The 14,975-nt window shown below is 41.0% G+C and overlaps 1 protein-coding gene across 2 annotated transcripts in view; it reads right to left on the bottom strand.

Moving 5' to 3' along the window:
• The window catches only part of pfkpa (phosphofructokinase, platelet a), a 131,890-nt gene that overhangs the window by 104,813 nt on the left and 12,102 nt on the right, over positions 1-14,975 (bottom strand). For both annotated transcript variants that reach the window (XM_078537418.1, XM_078537409.1), the window contains exon 2: positions 5,948-6,021. In XM_078537418.1, coding sequence (XP_078393544.1) covers positions 5,948-6,021 — 74 coding nt within the window. The remainder of the gene's footprint in view (positions 1-5,947; positions 6,022-14,975) is intronic.

Below are 14,975 nucleotides of genomic sequence, written 5' to 3'. Positions count from 1 at the left end.
TAAGCAACTCGGAACTCAAACCAGCGTCCTCAACTTAAATAAGGGCACTTACAGAGGTATGAAGAAAGAGTTGCCTAAGCGGGCTGGGAAAATAGGCTAAGGGGAAGGTCAGTGGATAAGCAGTGGCAGGCATTTAAGCAGATATTTCATAACACTCAGCAAAAATTTATCCCAGTCAAAAAGAAGGACTTGATGAGAAGGATGAACCACCCATGGTTAACAAAAGCAGTCAAGGAGAGTATCCAATCAAAAACTAAGGCATACAAAGTGGTGAAAACTAGTGGTAGGCCAGAGGATTGGGAATTTTTTTTTAGGAACCAGCAGCGGATGACTAAAAAGCTAATAAAGAGGGAGAAAATTGATTATGACAATAAATTGGCAAGAAATATAAAAACAAACAGCAAGAGCTTCTACAGGTATATAAAAGGAAAGAGAGTAGCTAAAGTGAGCATGAAACTCTTGGAAGATGCAACTGGAGAATTGATAATGGGGAACAGGGAAATGGCAAATAATTTAAACCAATATTTTGCATCGGTCTTCACGGTGGAGGACACTATAAACATTCCAAAGATATCAAATAAGCAAGGAGCTAATGGGGGGAAAGATCTTGCAACAGTCTCTATCACGAGGGACAAAGTACTTGACAAGCTAATGGGACTAAAGGCAAACAAGTCGCCTGGACCTGATGGCCTGCATCCAAGGGTTTTAAAGGAAGCGGCTGCAGAAATAGTGGAGGCATTGGTCAAAATATTCCAGAACTCACTGGATTCTGGGAGGATCCCCGCGGATTAGAAAACTGCTAATGTAACGCCCCTGTTCAAGAAGGGAGGGAGACAAAAAGGAAACTATAGGCCAAGTCAGCCTAACATCTGTCGTTGGGAAAATGCCAGAGTCCATTATTAAGGAAGAAATAGAAGGACATTTAGAAAAGCTTAATGCAATCAAGCAAAGTCAACATGGTTTTGTGAAAGGGAAATCATGTTTGACAAATTTGCTAGTTATTTGAGGATATAACAAGCAGAGTTGATCAAGGAGAACCGGTAGATGTAATGTTGGGTTTCCAGAAGGCATTCGATAAGGTGCCACATAAAAGGTTATTGCACAAGATAGGAGCTCACGGTTTTGGAGATAATGTATTACCATGGATTGAGGATCCCTTAACACACAGAAGACAGAGAGTCAGGATTAATGCGCCATTTTCAGGTTGGAAAAACGTAACTAGTGGAGTGCCACAAGTATCAGTCCTAGGGCCTCAATTATTTATTATCTATATTAATGACTTGGAGGTGGGGGCAGAGTGTAATGTATCCAAATTTGCTGACGATACAAAAATAGGTGGGAGGGCCATGTTGTGATGAGGACATAAGGAATCTGCAAAGGGATATAGACAGGTTGAGTGAGTGGGCAAAAACTTGGCAGATGGAGTTTAATGTAGGAAAGTGTAAGGCCATGCACTTTGGTAGGAAGAATATTAATTAAATGGAGAGACACTGCAAAAAAAGTGCAGCACAGAGGGATCTGGGTGTTCTTGTGCATGAAACACAAAAAGTTAGCATGCAGATGCAGCAAGTAACTAAGAAGGAAAATGGAATTTTGGCCTGTATTGCTAGGGGGTTGGAGTTTAAAAATAGAGAAGTCTCGTTACAACTGTACAGGTTGTTGGTGAGGCTGCACCTGGAGTGCTGTGTACGGTTTTGGTCCCCGTATTTAAGAAAGGATATACTAGCATTGCAGGCAGTTCAAAAGAGATTCACTAGGCTGATTCCTGGAATGAATGGATTGACTTTTCAGAATGACTAAACAGGTTAGGCCTTTATTCATTAGAGTTTAGAATAACGAGAGGTGACCTTATTGTAACGTACAAGATTCTGAGGGGGATTGGCAGGATAGATGTTGAGAAGATGTTTCTACTAGTGGGGGAATCTCGAACTAGGGGACATAGTTACAGAATAAGGGGACACTCATTTAAAACTGAGATACAAAGAAATGTCTTCTCTCGGAGGGTAGTGAACGCCTGGAATTCTCTACCCCAGAGAGCTGTGGAGGCTAGATCACCGAAAGTATTTAAAGAGGTAGATAGATTTTTGAAATATCGGGGAGTTGAGGGTTATGAAGAACTGGCACGAGAGGAGTTGAGGCCTGGGGCAGATCAGCCATGACCTTACTGAATGGCAGAGCAGGATTGAAGGGCTGAATGGCCTACTCCTATTTCTTGTTCTTATGTCTGCAGACAAGTAACAGGTAACTAGCTAGCTGTAAGACAGGAAGGAGACTATAGGGGCACCACTGTTCACAATTTAACCATTTAGACTTTGGAATCAAAAACACCATTTCTGAGTTTGCAGGCGACACCAAATTGGGAGAAAATTGTAACCCCCGAGGAGGACTGCAACAAATTAGAAGACATTAATAAACTTGTAGAATAGATGTATAATTGGCAAATGAACTTTTAATTGCTAACTGTGAGGGGTTTTTTTGGTAAGAAAATTGAAATCACACATTACTTGCAAAATATGGATCTAAGTGGTATAAAGGAGCAAAGGGAACTAGCAGTATCAATATACAAATCACCAAAAGTTGCAGTGCAGGCCATTACAAAAGCAAATTATGTTCTAGGGTTTATTTCTGGAAGGATAGAATTGAGAAGTAGAGAGCTAACCTTGCATCAAACCTTGGTCAGACCCATCTGGAGTAAAGTTCCAGTTGCCGTACTTTAAAAAGGGACATCGAGGTTCAGTCGAGGATGAGAAACAGATTTATAGATTTACAGGGATGATACCAATGCTGCAATGTTATACTGATCAGGAAAGGATGGAACAGGCTGATCTCTTTTTCTCAAAGCTGAGGGGTGACCTAATAGAGGTCATTAAAATTAAGGATGGTTTTAAAAGGAGCAAACACAGAAAAAGTGTTCCCACTTGAGAGAACAGCAAAACTAAAGGCCATCAAGATAAGGTTTGCACCAAGAAATCAAATAGGGAATTCAGAAGGAACTTCTTTGCCCAGGGGGTGGTGAGATTGTGGAGCTTATTATGGTAAGGAGTAATTGGGGTAAATAGTATAGATGCAGGGAGGGAAAGCTAAATAAGCATGAGGAAGAAGGGAGTAGAGTGTTATGCTGTTAGTCTTACATGAGTTAGATGGGAGTTTCTCAATTTTAAAATAAAAAAAGTATAAATTCTTAGGGAGGTTTTTTAAATGTCCATAATTATAAAATGGACCAAATTTTGTGGTCAACAGCAAATGAACAGTGTTCACCATTCAGTACATAAAGTCATCCAAGTAGGCTTTTAATCAGCAACTTAATGCCATCAGGCACCTGATCCAGCACAGCTCCGTCTACTGGGAATCAATGGTATGTATGAATAGGGCAAGCAACAGTGTGGCTCTTGAGCTAATGTAGTAGATACACTACATCTATCTTTCTAAAAGGCATTTGATAGGATACCATGCAAAATAGACAAATGAATAAGGTCAGAGCAAGCAGGGTCTCCTTTTTAAAACAGAGATGAGGAGGAATTTCTTCTCTCAAAAGGTCATTAGTGTTTGGAATTCTTTTCCCCAGCAAGCAGTGGAAGCTGGGTCATTGAATGTATTCAAGGTTGAGTTAGACATTTTTGATTGACAAGAGAGTCAATCAAAATTTTTCAGTTTTTCAGTCCTCACTGAAAATGGAGTCTAAACTATGGAGCGCAAGTTAGAATATTTAATTCAATGCAAAATCATATTCAGAAAGTGAAATGAAGTAAGAGAAAATAAGGACATAGATAAAAGCGACAAAGTAAAAATAAGTTCAACTTCTTTTAACATCTCCAACAATAATTAAATTCTGAAGGAATGACGCTCCGCACATGCAAGTTAAATTTTTAGAGTCAGATTTTCATCATTAGCTCAGGAATCATGAGTCAGGCCATTTCCTGATATCACATTCTGAGTTCTGAATGAACCTGCATGCAAATGTAACTTTTACCACGGTGTCAGGGGCGGGCAGGAGTGAGGGCTGCCGCCTCCCGAAGTAGGCCTAAGATGGGAACACAGGCAGGCAGCTGCTCACGCCAACAGGTTACAAGGCCCACCTCCATTCACAGGGCCATGGGCCCAGTTCTGTGGATGACTGTTAGGTCTTGCAGCCCTTACCCCCTTATATTTCCCATGCCCTCTCCATATCCCCTCATATCTTCCAAGCTCCCTATGCCATTCCATTCCCCATCATATCTCCCATGGCCCCTTCATACACCCATACACCCACGTCCTCTTGCTGCCCACTCACCCACTATCCACAATGGACAGAACTCATGAGCCCAACAATGATACTGGGAAGTCTTTGAAATGATCATGAATTTAAAAAAAATGCAAACAATCATTCAAAAACCTCTCCAAAGATTTTAATCCCTTGGGAACTCAAGATTGTCAAGCACACAACCACTGAAACTCAATTTGAAAAAAAAAACACTCCTTTTAATTGATCATTATTCTATCAAAATAACCAGTCATCTCAAAAACCTCTTCAAAACACTTTAAACTTAACAGCTAACAAAACTGTCAAACAAAGCTCACAAAACTGTCAAACAAAGCTCACAAAACTGTCAAAAAAGCTCACATTCTATAATTTACACAGCTGTGTATACAACTCATGATGAGCAAAATCCATTATTGGGGTTTAGAACTCAGCCAAGCATTCAGAATGGGGTTCCACTGCATATATGTATTTACAAACCCTCTAGAGTTCAATGGTGCCTTTGAAGTTGTCTGAGCAGATGGCTATCTATTCACTTTTTTCAAGGTATCAACCGGTAGACTTTCAATCTGTTCAGCTATTTCAAAGGCTCAAAAAGATATCTGAACTTTGCCTAAATGTAAAAATCAAAGCACAGAGTTCCAGGTGACACACTAATATCAGACTACCAATACTGTTGCATGTAGAAGAGCACTTTATCCACTGGAGAAAGTACTCTAATTCATGTGAACATTTACACAATGCTGGTCAATTTAATGATCATCTACCTCTTAAGGACACCATCCTATGATCAGTCCCTGCGTTAAAAACATAACTAACTTATTACACAGCATCTAATTATGACATTTGAAGTAGGTAAGACCGTTTAACCTTACTTGACAAATGGTCCCCACCTCCACAACAAGTTCCCCCCAAGGTTCACATGCTGACGGATCTGACATGTTTCTCACGGCCTTCAGGAACCCACTCACCTTGCTGAAGATAACAATCTCAGGGAAATTCAAAATTGAGGCAGGCATTTTAAAGGCTGAACCCGACATCACTTTTCAGTGCACGCCAAGTCATGGCCAGCCAAGATTCCCATGCCAGTCAAAATGCCTGCCAGTGGGAATCAGTTCAGAAATTTAAATTTAGAGTCCTCCCACTTCCATTTTGGCCACCCAGTGTGGGTTTGCCCAGCGATGAGATGGCAAAATCTGGCCCCCAATAGCAGACAGGTTTTTGGCATTAATCAAGATTTGTCATGTCATTAAAAATTCACTCACACCTGAATGCACCAACCCTAACCTTTTCTGCCTTGTTTAGTGGACAAGTACTGTATAGCAATTTCACACCAATACATGGATTTTAATGCCAGTCTACCAGTGATGTAACAGTGTAGTTCAGGTGGACCAAGATAAATTGAGCAGCAACTTCAGATTTCTTCGTCTAACTGCATATGTACAGACTCTGAAAGCTGCTGTCCAATTTACTCCATAATAGCATTTCAGCTCCAATAGCCTCACCATTATTCTTTTCAGAAGACGTGGATCAATGTGTTGCACGAATGCTGACAATTTCTGGCACTTTCTGTCAACCATTTTGTGACAGCAACTTCCCATTAAAAAAAATAGAATTTTTAAAAAGTGAAGTCATCACGTATTACTTTGTTTTGTGTTTGTTATAATCCAAAATAAATGATACAAAGCAATTTAAAAAGTATAGACAAACCTCATGGATGAAATAGACTTTGGTCCCGACATAAATCCCCATACGCACCACAGCACGGACAGCAGCATTCATACCTATGATAAAAGTGAAATCAGACATCAGCATCACCATGAACGTGCTTTCAGTCCCAACAAAAACAGCCTAAATAAATAGAAATGCAGTAGCTCTTGGTTTAAAATCGTTCCCTTGTTTAACTTGACATGTAGATATCTTACCCAGGGTTACCATTAACATTGTACCCACTTTTTCAAAGTCAAAAGTATATGATACATGGAGACATTACTGCAGGTTGGTCTATAGAGGACAGCAAGATTATTGGAATAAATTGGATCGAATTGAAAAGGAGCACGGGAAGTAATTATTCTCATCGCAGAAATAATAATTTTGAAACGCCAGTGGCAGTTTTTGCTCAAGTTTAAGATTTAAGGTATTCACTGATTGTATGGGCTTGTTGAGCAAATGCTTATTTAAAGGCAGATAACTCTGGCAGGGTTCCATCAAAATCTGAGAAAATAAAAACTGGAAGAGATTCTGTGGTGTTCATCTCTAAGATTTAGCATATTAACTCAAAAACGCATCTACATCTTTATTGAACAAATGCGCATCCATGAAATGCTCAAACACTTCAATAGCAAACATGGGGGAAAATTTTTCCTATGGCGGGCGGGCTGGGCGGGAGCCAAATGCCACCCGCGATTGGCTGCGCACCGCCATTTTACGCGGGCAGGCCAATTAAGGCCCACCCAGTGTAACGCACAGCCAGTAGCGCTCAGCGCTGTGCAGGCGGGGGGAGGGAGAGAGAGTCGGGGCCTGTAGGCGCACAAAAGAGCGCAGCAATCTCCCTGGGGCATGGAGCTGCCTCAGGGAGATTGAATGGAGTATAAAACTTTCGATAAATAAAGTGAAAATTTATTTAAACATGCCCCCTCACGTGTCAGCGTCTCATGAGCTGGGACATATTTGTGCTGTTTGGAAAATTTACTTAATTATTTTATACAAACTTCAGGGAAACCTCATCCCGCCCGTGGATGAGGTTTGCTGAAAAACGCGAAGGCCGCTTGGGCTCTTCGCCTGCCCGCCAACCTTAAGATTGGCCGGGCAGCGTTCTAAACAGGTTTAATTACTTTTTTAATGGCTTCAATAGGCCGTTCACATTTCAGTTTGCGCACAGCCACCTCTGGCGTGCGCCTGCCGAACGAAATACCGAAATGACGCGTGATGACATCGGGACGCACGCCCAATGTCATCGCGCGTCATTTTATGCGTTGGCGTGTCGGGCCCATCCCGGCACGCCGATGGAAATATTCTGCCCATGATTATAAACTGGAAACCTGCCAATCAAGATTTTAGCTTAGTAAAAATATATAATCAGTAACAAAATGAAAATTTGTAATACTTACTTTAACAGTAACATTTAGAAAACTGATCGAGACATCAAATTATTTATTCACTTTGTTCCATAACAGTGGTGCATAGAGCTATAAGAAACTTATTCTTCATTTCCTTGAAATTACCAAGTTTTATGTGCATATAGTGGTCAATAACCACCTCGGATCACATAAGTACGCACACAGCCACACTCATCTTCCCTGGGATTCTGCAGGCAAATTTAAATTATATGTGATAAAGGTTTCCTAACCTTATGATATCTCTTGTATTTCCTAACAAACCATCTCAAAGTACACAAGTCTCCATTTTCTTCCACAATATTGACTGTTAGCTTAACTTAGTTGTAGTACTCCTGCCTTAAAGCCAAGTGGCTGTGGATTTAATTCCCAGTTGTTAGGAACAACGCATAATTTTTAAGTTGAATATCTATATTTGTGTATTAAAAGAAATATGGTAAAAAGAGATTAGAAGTGTGTGTTTTTTTAAATGAAAGAAAAAACGGCTGTTGCCTGGCAACAGTGGTCGAGTGACACAGAGACACAGAAAGGCAGGGAGGTTCCGTGTTTGTCAGCTGCAATAAAAAATACTACAAGGCTACTAGGAGGCTGAGTTTAGGAAACTTGTGTGTTTGCTCTGCAGCTGGAGCAACGGTGAGTTTGGAGTGCAGTTTCTGGTGTCTCGGGGAGAGATACGAGTTGGGTGAGAAGCATCAAATGAATGCTCAGAATTCACTGGAAGAAAATTGTTTGCACGTGTGCCAGTCCCAAGCAAGGAGCCTATGTGTCAAGCTAGTGGTAATTCTTCACTGGTTTATGCATCTGTAAAATGCTGGCACAGGTAGTGTGAAGGATCCCACAGCACCACATTAAGGACAGGAAAGAGTGCAGAGTGCTGCATAGGGCTTAATTTTACTTTGGTTGCAGGCAGAATTGGCAATTGTGGATTGGCTGTCATTATACACCCTGCTCATTTTTTTTTTCTTTTCAACGATTCACAGCTAAAGTGCAAAAGTAAACATTATTCCCCTCTCCTGGTCAACTTCCTTCCTTCAGCCAACACCAACAAGAACTGGATATTCATTTTATTGCTGTTTGAAGGATATTGCTGTGTGTAAAATCACCATCATATGTACCTAAATGACAGTAGCTCCTACACTTCAAATTAATTAATTTTACGGGATGAACACTATTATTAGCTGGGAATATTAGCATTGGAAAACAGGAAGGCTCCTTATTAAACTAATATTTGAATCCACCTCTCCAGTATCTTCATAAAATATATATAATTAATAATCAAATGCCATTCTATTCAGGTCTGTTGTTTCGAATTGAAACTTCAATAGCAAACCTCAAATTAAACACATACTGAATAAGATGAAGAGTCATATGGACTCGAAATGTCAACTGTATTCCTCTCTGCAGATGCTGTCAGACCTGCTGAGTTTTTCCAGGTATTTTTGTTTTTGTTTCAGATTTCCAGCATCCGCAGTATTTTGCTTTTTACTTAATCACCTGCTTCCCCCATCCTCATTCCTCTGGCATGACTCATTTTACGAGTACAATGAAGGGCCCTCCTCCTTGAAATTTCTGAAATGTCTTTTCTTTCTCCTCTCCCTCCGTGTCTCTCACAATTGAATTTACAACTCAGGTCTGCTGTTCTTGTATAGAAATAATTACATTTTACACCAGACTCTGAACAAACACAAGTTCTGCAGCTGACACACAATTCAACAACTGCAGAATTGCTAGTGACCACGGATAAGCCAATCCGGCTTCTTTCCTTAAAAGGGCATTGGTGAACAGCTTAGGGTTTTACAACAACTGCATGGCCATGATTACTAACACCAGCTTCCCTATATTTAGATTTTTAAAAATATTGTCATTGGGAGATTTGGACCCGTTTTCTGGATTATTAGTCCAGTACTACACTACCTACAGTATTCTGAATTTTAGTAAAAGCACTTTTAGGAGCAGATTTCATTATCCTGCACCTTTGCCCCACCCCAACATAATTTAGGAACTCAGTGCTTTGTTTAAATTATTATATGCTTTTACTAAGTAGGTTCTGATTGCTACAGCTCAAATTATTGTATGCCACAGCAAATGAATTCTAAAGTGATAAACCCATGACATAATCCAGTAAAGTCCTCATCTTTCCTCAGGGAACAGCCTCAGATCCAACTGGCTAATCTGTCATGAGAATTCACTGCCAGGCCAGTGCTCAATTTCAAGCTTGTCATTAAGGACCATCAGAATTTCATATTTCTAAGGAAGGTTTAGAATTCTCCACATAAAAATACAACTCATCTCATTTTTCAACTCTACTTCATCTGCTCTGCCTTACTTGTTGCAAAATTAAAGATAGGCAGTCTGCTACTTTAAAAAAAATACAAGTAGGTTAAGCAATAATCCTCTTACTCCGGGATACATACAGTACACACATAGTGGGTGGACTAAATAATCCTTTCTATGGTAGATACTAATTACAAACATCCAAAACTAATTCTTCAATGTACGAAATTGCAAAGACAGCCGCACTGAAATTATCCAGCATTGTAACCTAATGTAGTCCTTGATCGACACAATACCAAAAGGATAGACACAACTTTAACTTCTGGTTATGTTGCTCACACATATGAAACAGAACTTATTTTATTAAATCCTTTAATATTCTTTGTAGAAATCTAAATGGAAGAAGAAGTATTTATCTGCTTTACACTTAAAACATAGAATCAAACAAATCCATGTATTATTCCAGCAACAATTATCTGGGAAGCATCCAGGAGTCATCATATTGTTTTATGTTCTCTAATCATTCGAGGGCAGGCAGACCTGAGTTTGTCTCCTTGATGATTTAGTGCATTTCCATGAGGGTTCTCCAAAACTCTTGGTTTAATTTCCATCCACAGCACAGAAAAGGGCCCTTCGGCCTATCGAGTCTGCGCCAGTCAAAAAAGTACCTAACTATTCCACTCTCATTTTCCAATACTAGGCCCATAGCCTTGTATGCCATGGCATCGCAAGTGCACGTCCGAATGCTTCTTAATAGAGAAAAGGCACGGACTCATAATTCTGTTCCAAGGGCACTAACTGACTCCCTGTGCCACATCCAAATGGCCATTCCTCATGCACAAGTCTTGACAGTAAATGTTGTAAGTTTAACTCATAGGTCACATGCAAAAATGTGCAGGTATACATCTACAAACTGACAGCAATTTTGTTTTTGAGCAAAGATCAATGTGAGGCATGCAGGACAGTTATAGAAGAGAAAGAAAGGGCTTGCATTTACCATTTTTAGAACCTTTCAAGGCTTTAGAAACTTTGAATTACGATCTCCAGGTATCACAGTTCTAAGTAATTAAGGGATGTTTTATCGGTAACACTACAGAAAGAATAGCACTTAAGTCTAAGATGTTTGACAAAACATATATATAGTGCTTTCATGACGTCAAGACAACCCAAAGTGCTTAACAGTCAAATAAGTACTTTTAGTCATTGTTGTAATGTCTGGCCAATCAAGCTGAAAGTTGAGTGAGATTACTGCAGAGATTTACAGGAAAAGTGGTCTTAGCACTAACTGGTTAAAAGAAAATGGCAAGATTGCTGCTAAATTCACCGCAAAATACTGAATTTAGAATTTTCTGTTCCACTATTTTCTGATGTTAGTGAGCCTGTCACTGTAGCACTTGACATTCAAAGTATGCTTAATTTAATAATGAATGAAATACTCATGAACAGTTAGTGGTATGCTTTTGGATTTGCTCTTTTAATTGATTTTTCACTTTCGTTGTTGAGCACCTACAATGATGACTTAGATACTACAACCTGTTCATACGCTGAATATATTGTAAATTGCATCACAGATGTTGACATGAACAACTAAAGAATTTAAAAAGCTGCATCGATATAGGCACCTGGTTCATTCCTGAAAGTTGTAGCTGTTAACAAGAGGGTTTGAAATAATTAAGTCCAAGAAAATATTTATTTATACTGACATGGAAACAAACTTTTGCAGCTAAAAGCATTGATAAGGTAGGGGGAAGGATGGAGAATTTCTATGCTCTTTTGGTCATCTTTCTTTCTTGCAATAAATATATGGGAACAAGGCGATCGATTGCGGAGATGGAGGAGAAACTGGCTTAGTACTTTCTCAGCTCTAGACACTGTCCATGCTCAGTTTGGTGAGTGTAGTCTGCCCAAACTTGCTTCACAGTGGCAATGCTGCACACTTCATGCACCTGGTAAGAAGAAATGCATGTGAGGTAATGCAATGGCAATAATTTCAAATCTGTTCACTTGCCAGTGCTTTTGTTTAAGTGTTAGTGACTATTTAACTCTTGGTTTCCCTCATGTAAAAATAATTATAATCACAGAAAAGCTTATCTTGCATGCAACCTTCTTTATCCATTAGGGTTTAATTAGAGTAGAGCTGCTTCAGCTGTTAACAAATGAATGACTACAGGCAGATGACAACTTGGGGTCACATTTTTTTCCATTAGCATGAATTCCTGCCACTACTATATTTAGTTTGAGGCCAACAAAACTGTTCTCTAAAAGGCAAGAGGGCTAAGGAATGCATGGTCTGAGGCTCATTGATTGTGTGTGGCAAGTTAAAAATAGCCCATTATTTTTGTCTGTGTTTATGGAAAATTTCCAACCTGAAGAATTAGAAAAGGAATGAAAATGAAAAAGGTGCATTATATTAAAAAAGCATGAAAAATAAAGAAGTGACAGAAATTCAGATAATGCCACAGCTTTATTTTATCTATTCTCTACCTCCCCACCCCATTCATTAGAATAACAGAATCAGCAGATGATATCTGCGGAGAGGAATACAGTTAATGTTTTGAGTGTGTATGACTCTTCACCAGAACTCGAAACGTTAACTGTGTTTCTCTCCGCAGATGCTGTCAGACCTGCTGAGTTTTTCCAGGTATTTTTGTTTTTGTTTCGAATTTCCAGCATCCGCAGTATTTTGCTTTTATCAGCAGATTATATGGTCCCGGACAAAACACCCTCGAGAATGGACACCTCCTAGTGAGTTATAAATTGTTTCACATCAATGCTTATATGTTAAGGATGTAAACATGTCACGCACACAGAATGTGTGTGATTTATTATTGTCTGTGAATAAAGTGTTTTAATGTGGGAGGTTGGTATGTATTTCTTCCACCGCCACCCCCCCTGCCCACCCCGAGAAGGCGAGTGTCCCGATGTTATCACGCACTCGTGCGATATTCTGCTCATCGGGCGCGTGCATAAGTCAAAAACGTACCCGCCAGCAATTAGGAGGGTAATTAAGCCCATTAACAGCGCAATTGTCCCCGGTTTTTTGCGGACCATCCAACCTTACGGTGGGCGGATGGATGAATCAGCCAGGAGATCTTTACATTTTTCATCAAACCTCATCCAAGGGTGGGATGAAATCTTGATCATGAAATAAAATAAATGTAAATATCTGCGGACAGCACTTTTGTGAGGTGTATTTTCAGGTGCTTGATTGTGATGCATGGACATTTTTTTTTTACAGCTTATTTAAACCTTCATTTGATCATTTGAAGGTCTGCAGCTCCCTGAGGCAGCTGTCTGCCTTCAGGGAGCAGTCTTGCAGCGCTCACCCACGCCGATGCCATCACCTGCCCTCTTCCTGTCCCCACCCAGGTAGCGCTGTGCTTTTCAGCGCACGTTTCACGCTAGCTGGCTATTAATTGGCCAGCCATCATGAAATCGCAGTCGGGGGCAGATCGTGGTCAGTAGTCCGTTTCCCGGCCGCTCCCGGGCCCACTGATCGCATCCACCCGCCAAAAGTAAAATTCAGGCCTCTGTGAATTTTAAAAGTAAAGATTATATATTGCCACACACGTGCCCCAGAGGTTTAAACACAACATCTCACACACACTATCACACACACAAAAATATGAGATACAAATAAAGAAAACAAAAGAATTACAGGTTGCAATGATTTCAGTCTCTTTGTATCAGGCCTATAGTTTCATGGTTGAGTTGATACTTCAGTTGGAGTGGAGGTCTTGAAAAGCAGAGGATCTCAGTAAGCTGTGATGCATCTTGTAACTGAATTTCCTGGGTGCTGGTTCTCAGATGAACTTGAAATCGCAACAGGTTTATGGATGGGTGGGGTGGGGGGTGGATTCCTTCTCCCTCTTACAAGATAAAGCTGTTTTACCTTGGTTGTGCTGTCTTGCAGCTGGTTCCATGGCTTTTCAGATGATATTTCTAATGTTTCTGATCTGAACAGCTTCTGTTGTTTATTTTTAAAAAGAACAGGTAATAAACATGGCTGCATTAAATCATGTGACCAATTATGAGTTCAAACGCTGAACTTGTTCTCTCACTGAACAATTTCTCCTTAAACTCCTCTCACTTCCTTCAAATAAAAGGTGTGGCTGTGGGTACCCGCATGGGCCCCAGTTACGCCTGTCTCTTTATGGGGTATGTGGAACATTCCTTGTTCCAGCCCTACTCAGGCCCCCTCCCACAACTCTTTCTCCGGTACATCGATGACTGCTTTGGTGCTGCTTCATGCTCTCGTTTGGACCTGGAAAAATTTATTAATTTTGCTTCCAATTTCCACCCCTCCAGCATTTTCACGCGGTCCATCACTGACACTTCCCTTCCGTTCCTTGACCTCTCAGTCTCAATTTCTGGTGATAGACTGTCCACCGTTATTCATTACAAGCCTACCGACTCCCACAGTTACCTCAACTACAGTTCCTCACACCTCGCTCCCTGAAAGGACTCCATCCCATTCTCTCAGTTCCTTCGCCTCCATCGCATCTGTTCTGATGATGCCACTTTCAAAAACAGTTCCTCTGACATGTCTTCCTTCTTCTTTAACCGTGGTTTTCCACCCATGGGCCCTCAACCGTGTCCGGCCCATCTCCCGTGCACCCGCCCTCACACCTTCCTCTACCTCCCAGAACCATGATAGGGTCCCCCTTGCCCTCACTTATCATCCCACCAGCCTCCGCGTTCAAAGGATCATCCTCCGCCATTTCTGCCAACTCCAGCATGATGACACCACCAAACACACCTTCCCTTCACCCCCCCGGCGGCATTCCGTAGGAATCGTTCCCTCCGGGACACCCTGCTCCACTCCTCCATCACCCCCTACACCTCAACCCCCTCCCATGGCACCTTCCCATGCAACCGCAGAAGGTGCAACACCTGTCCCTTTACTTCCCCTCTCCTCACCATCCAAGGGCCCAAACACTCCTTTCAAGTGAGGCAGCATTTCACTTGCAGTTCCCTCAATTTAGTCTACTGCATTCGCTGCTCCCAATGCAGTTTCCTCTACATTGGAGAGACCAAACGCAGACTGGGTGACCGCTTTGTGGAATACCTTTGATCTGTCCGCAAGCATGACCCAGACCTCCCTGTCGCTTGCCATTTCAATACACCACCCTGCTCTCATGCCCACATGCCCATCCTTGGCCTGCTGCAATGTTCCAGTGAAGCTCAACGCAAACTGGAGGAACAGCACCTCATTTTCCGACTAGGCACTTTACAGTCTTCCGGACTTAATATTGAGTTCAATAATTTCAGATCATGAACTCTCTCCTCCATCCCCACCCCCTTTCCGATCCCCCTTTTTCCAATAATTTATAATTTAAAAAAATATT

Source organism: Cetorhinus maximus, chromosome 3, assembly GCF_964194155.1.
Source record: "Cetorhinus maximus chromosome 3, sCetMax3.hap1.1, whole genome shotgun sequence".
Lineage (NCBI taxonomy): Eukaryota > Metazoa > Chordata > Chondrichthyes > Lamniformes > Cetorhinidae > Cetorhinus > Cetorhinus maximus.
This window is presented reverse-complemented; position numbering and strand designations above follow the sequence as displayed.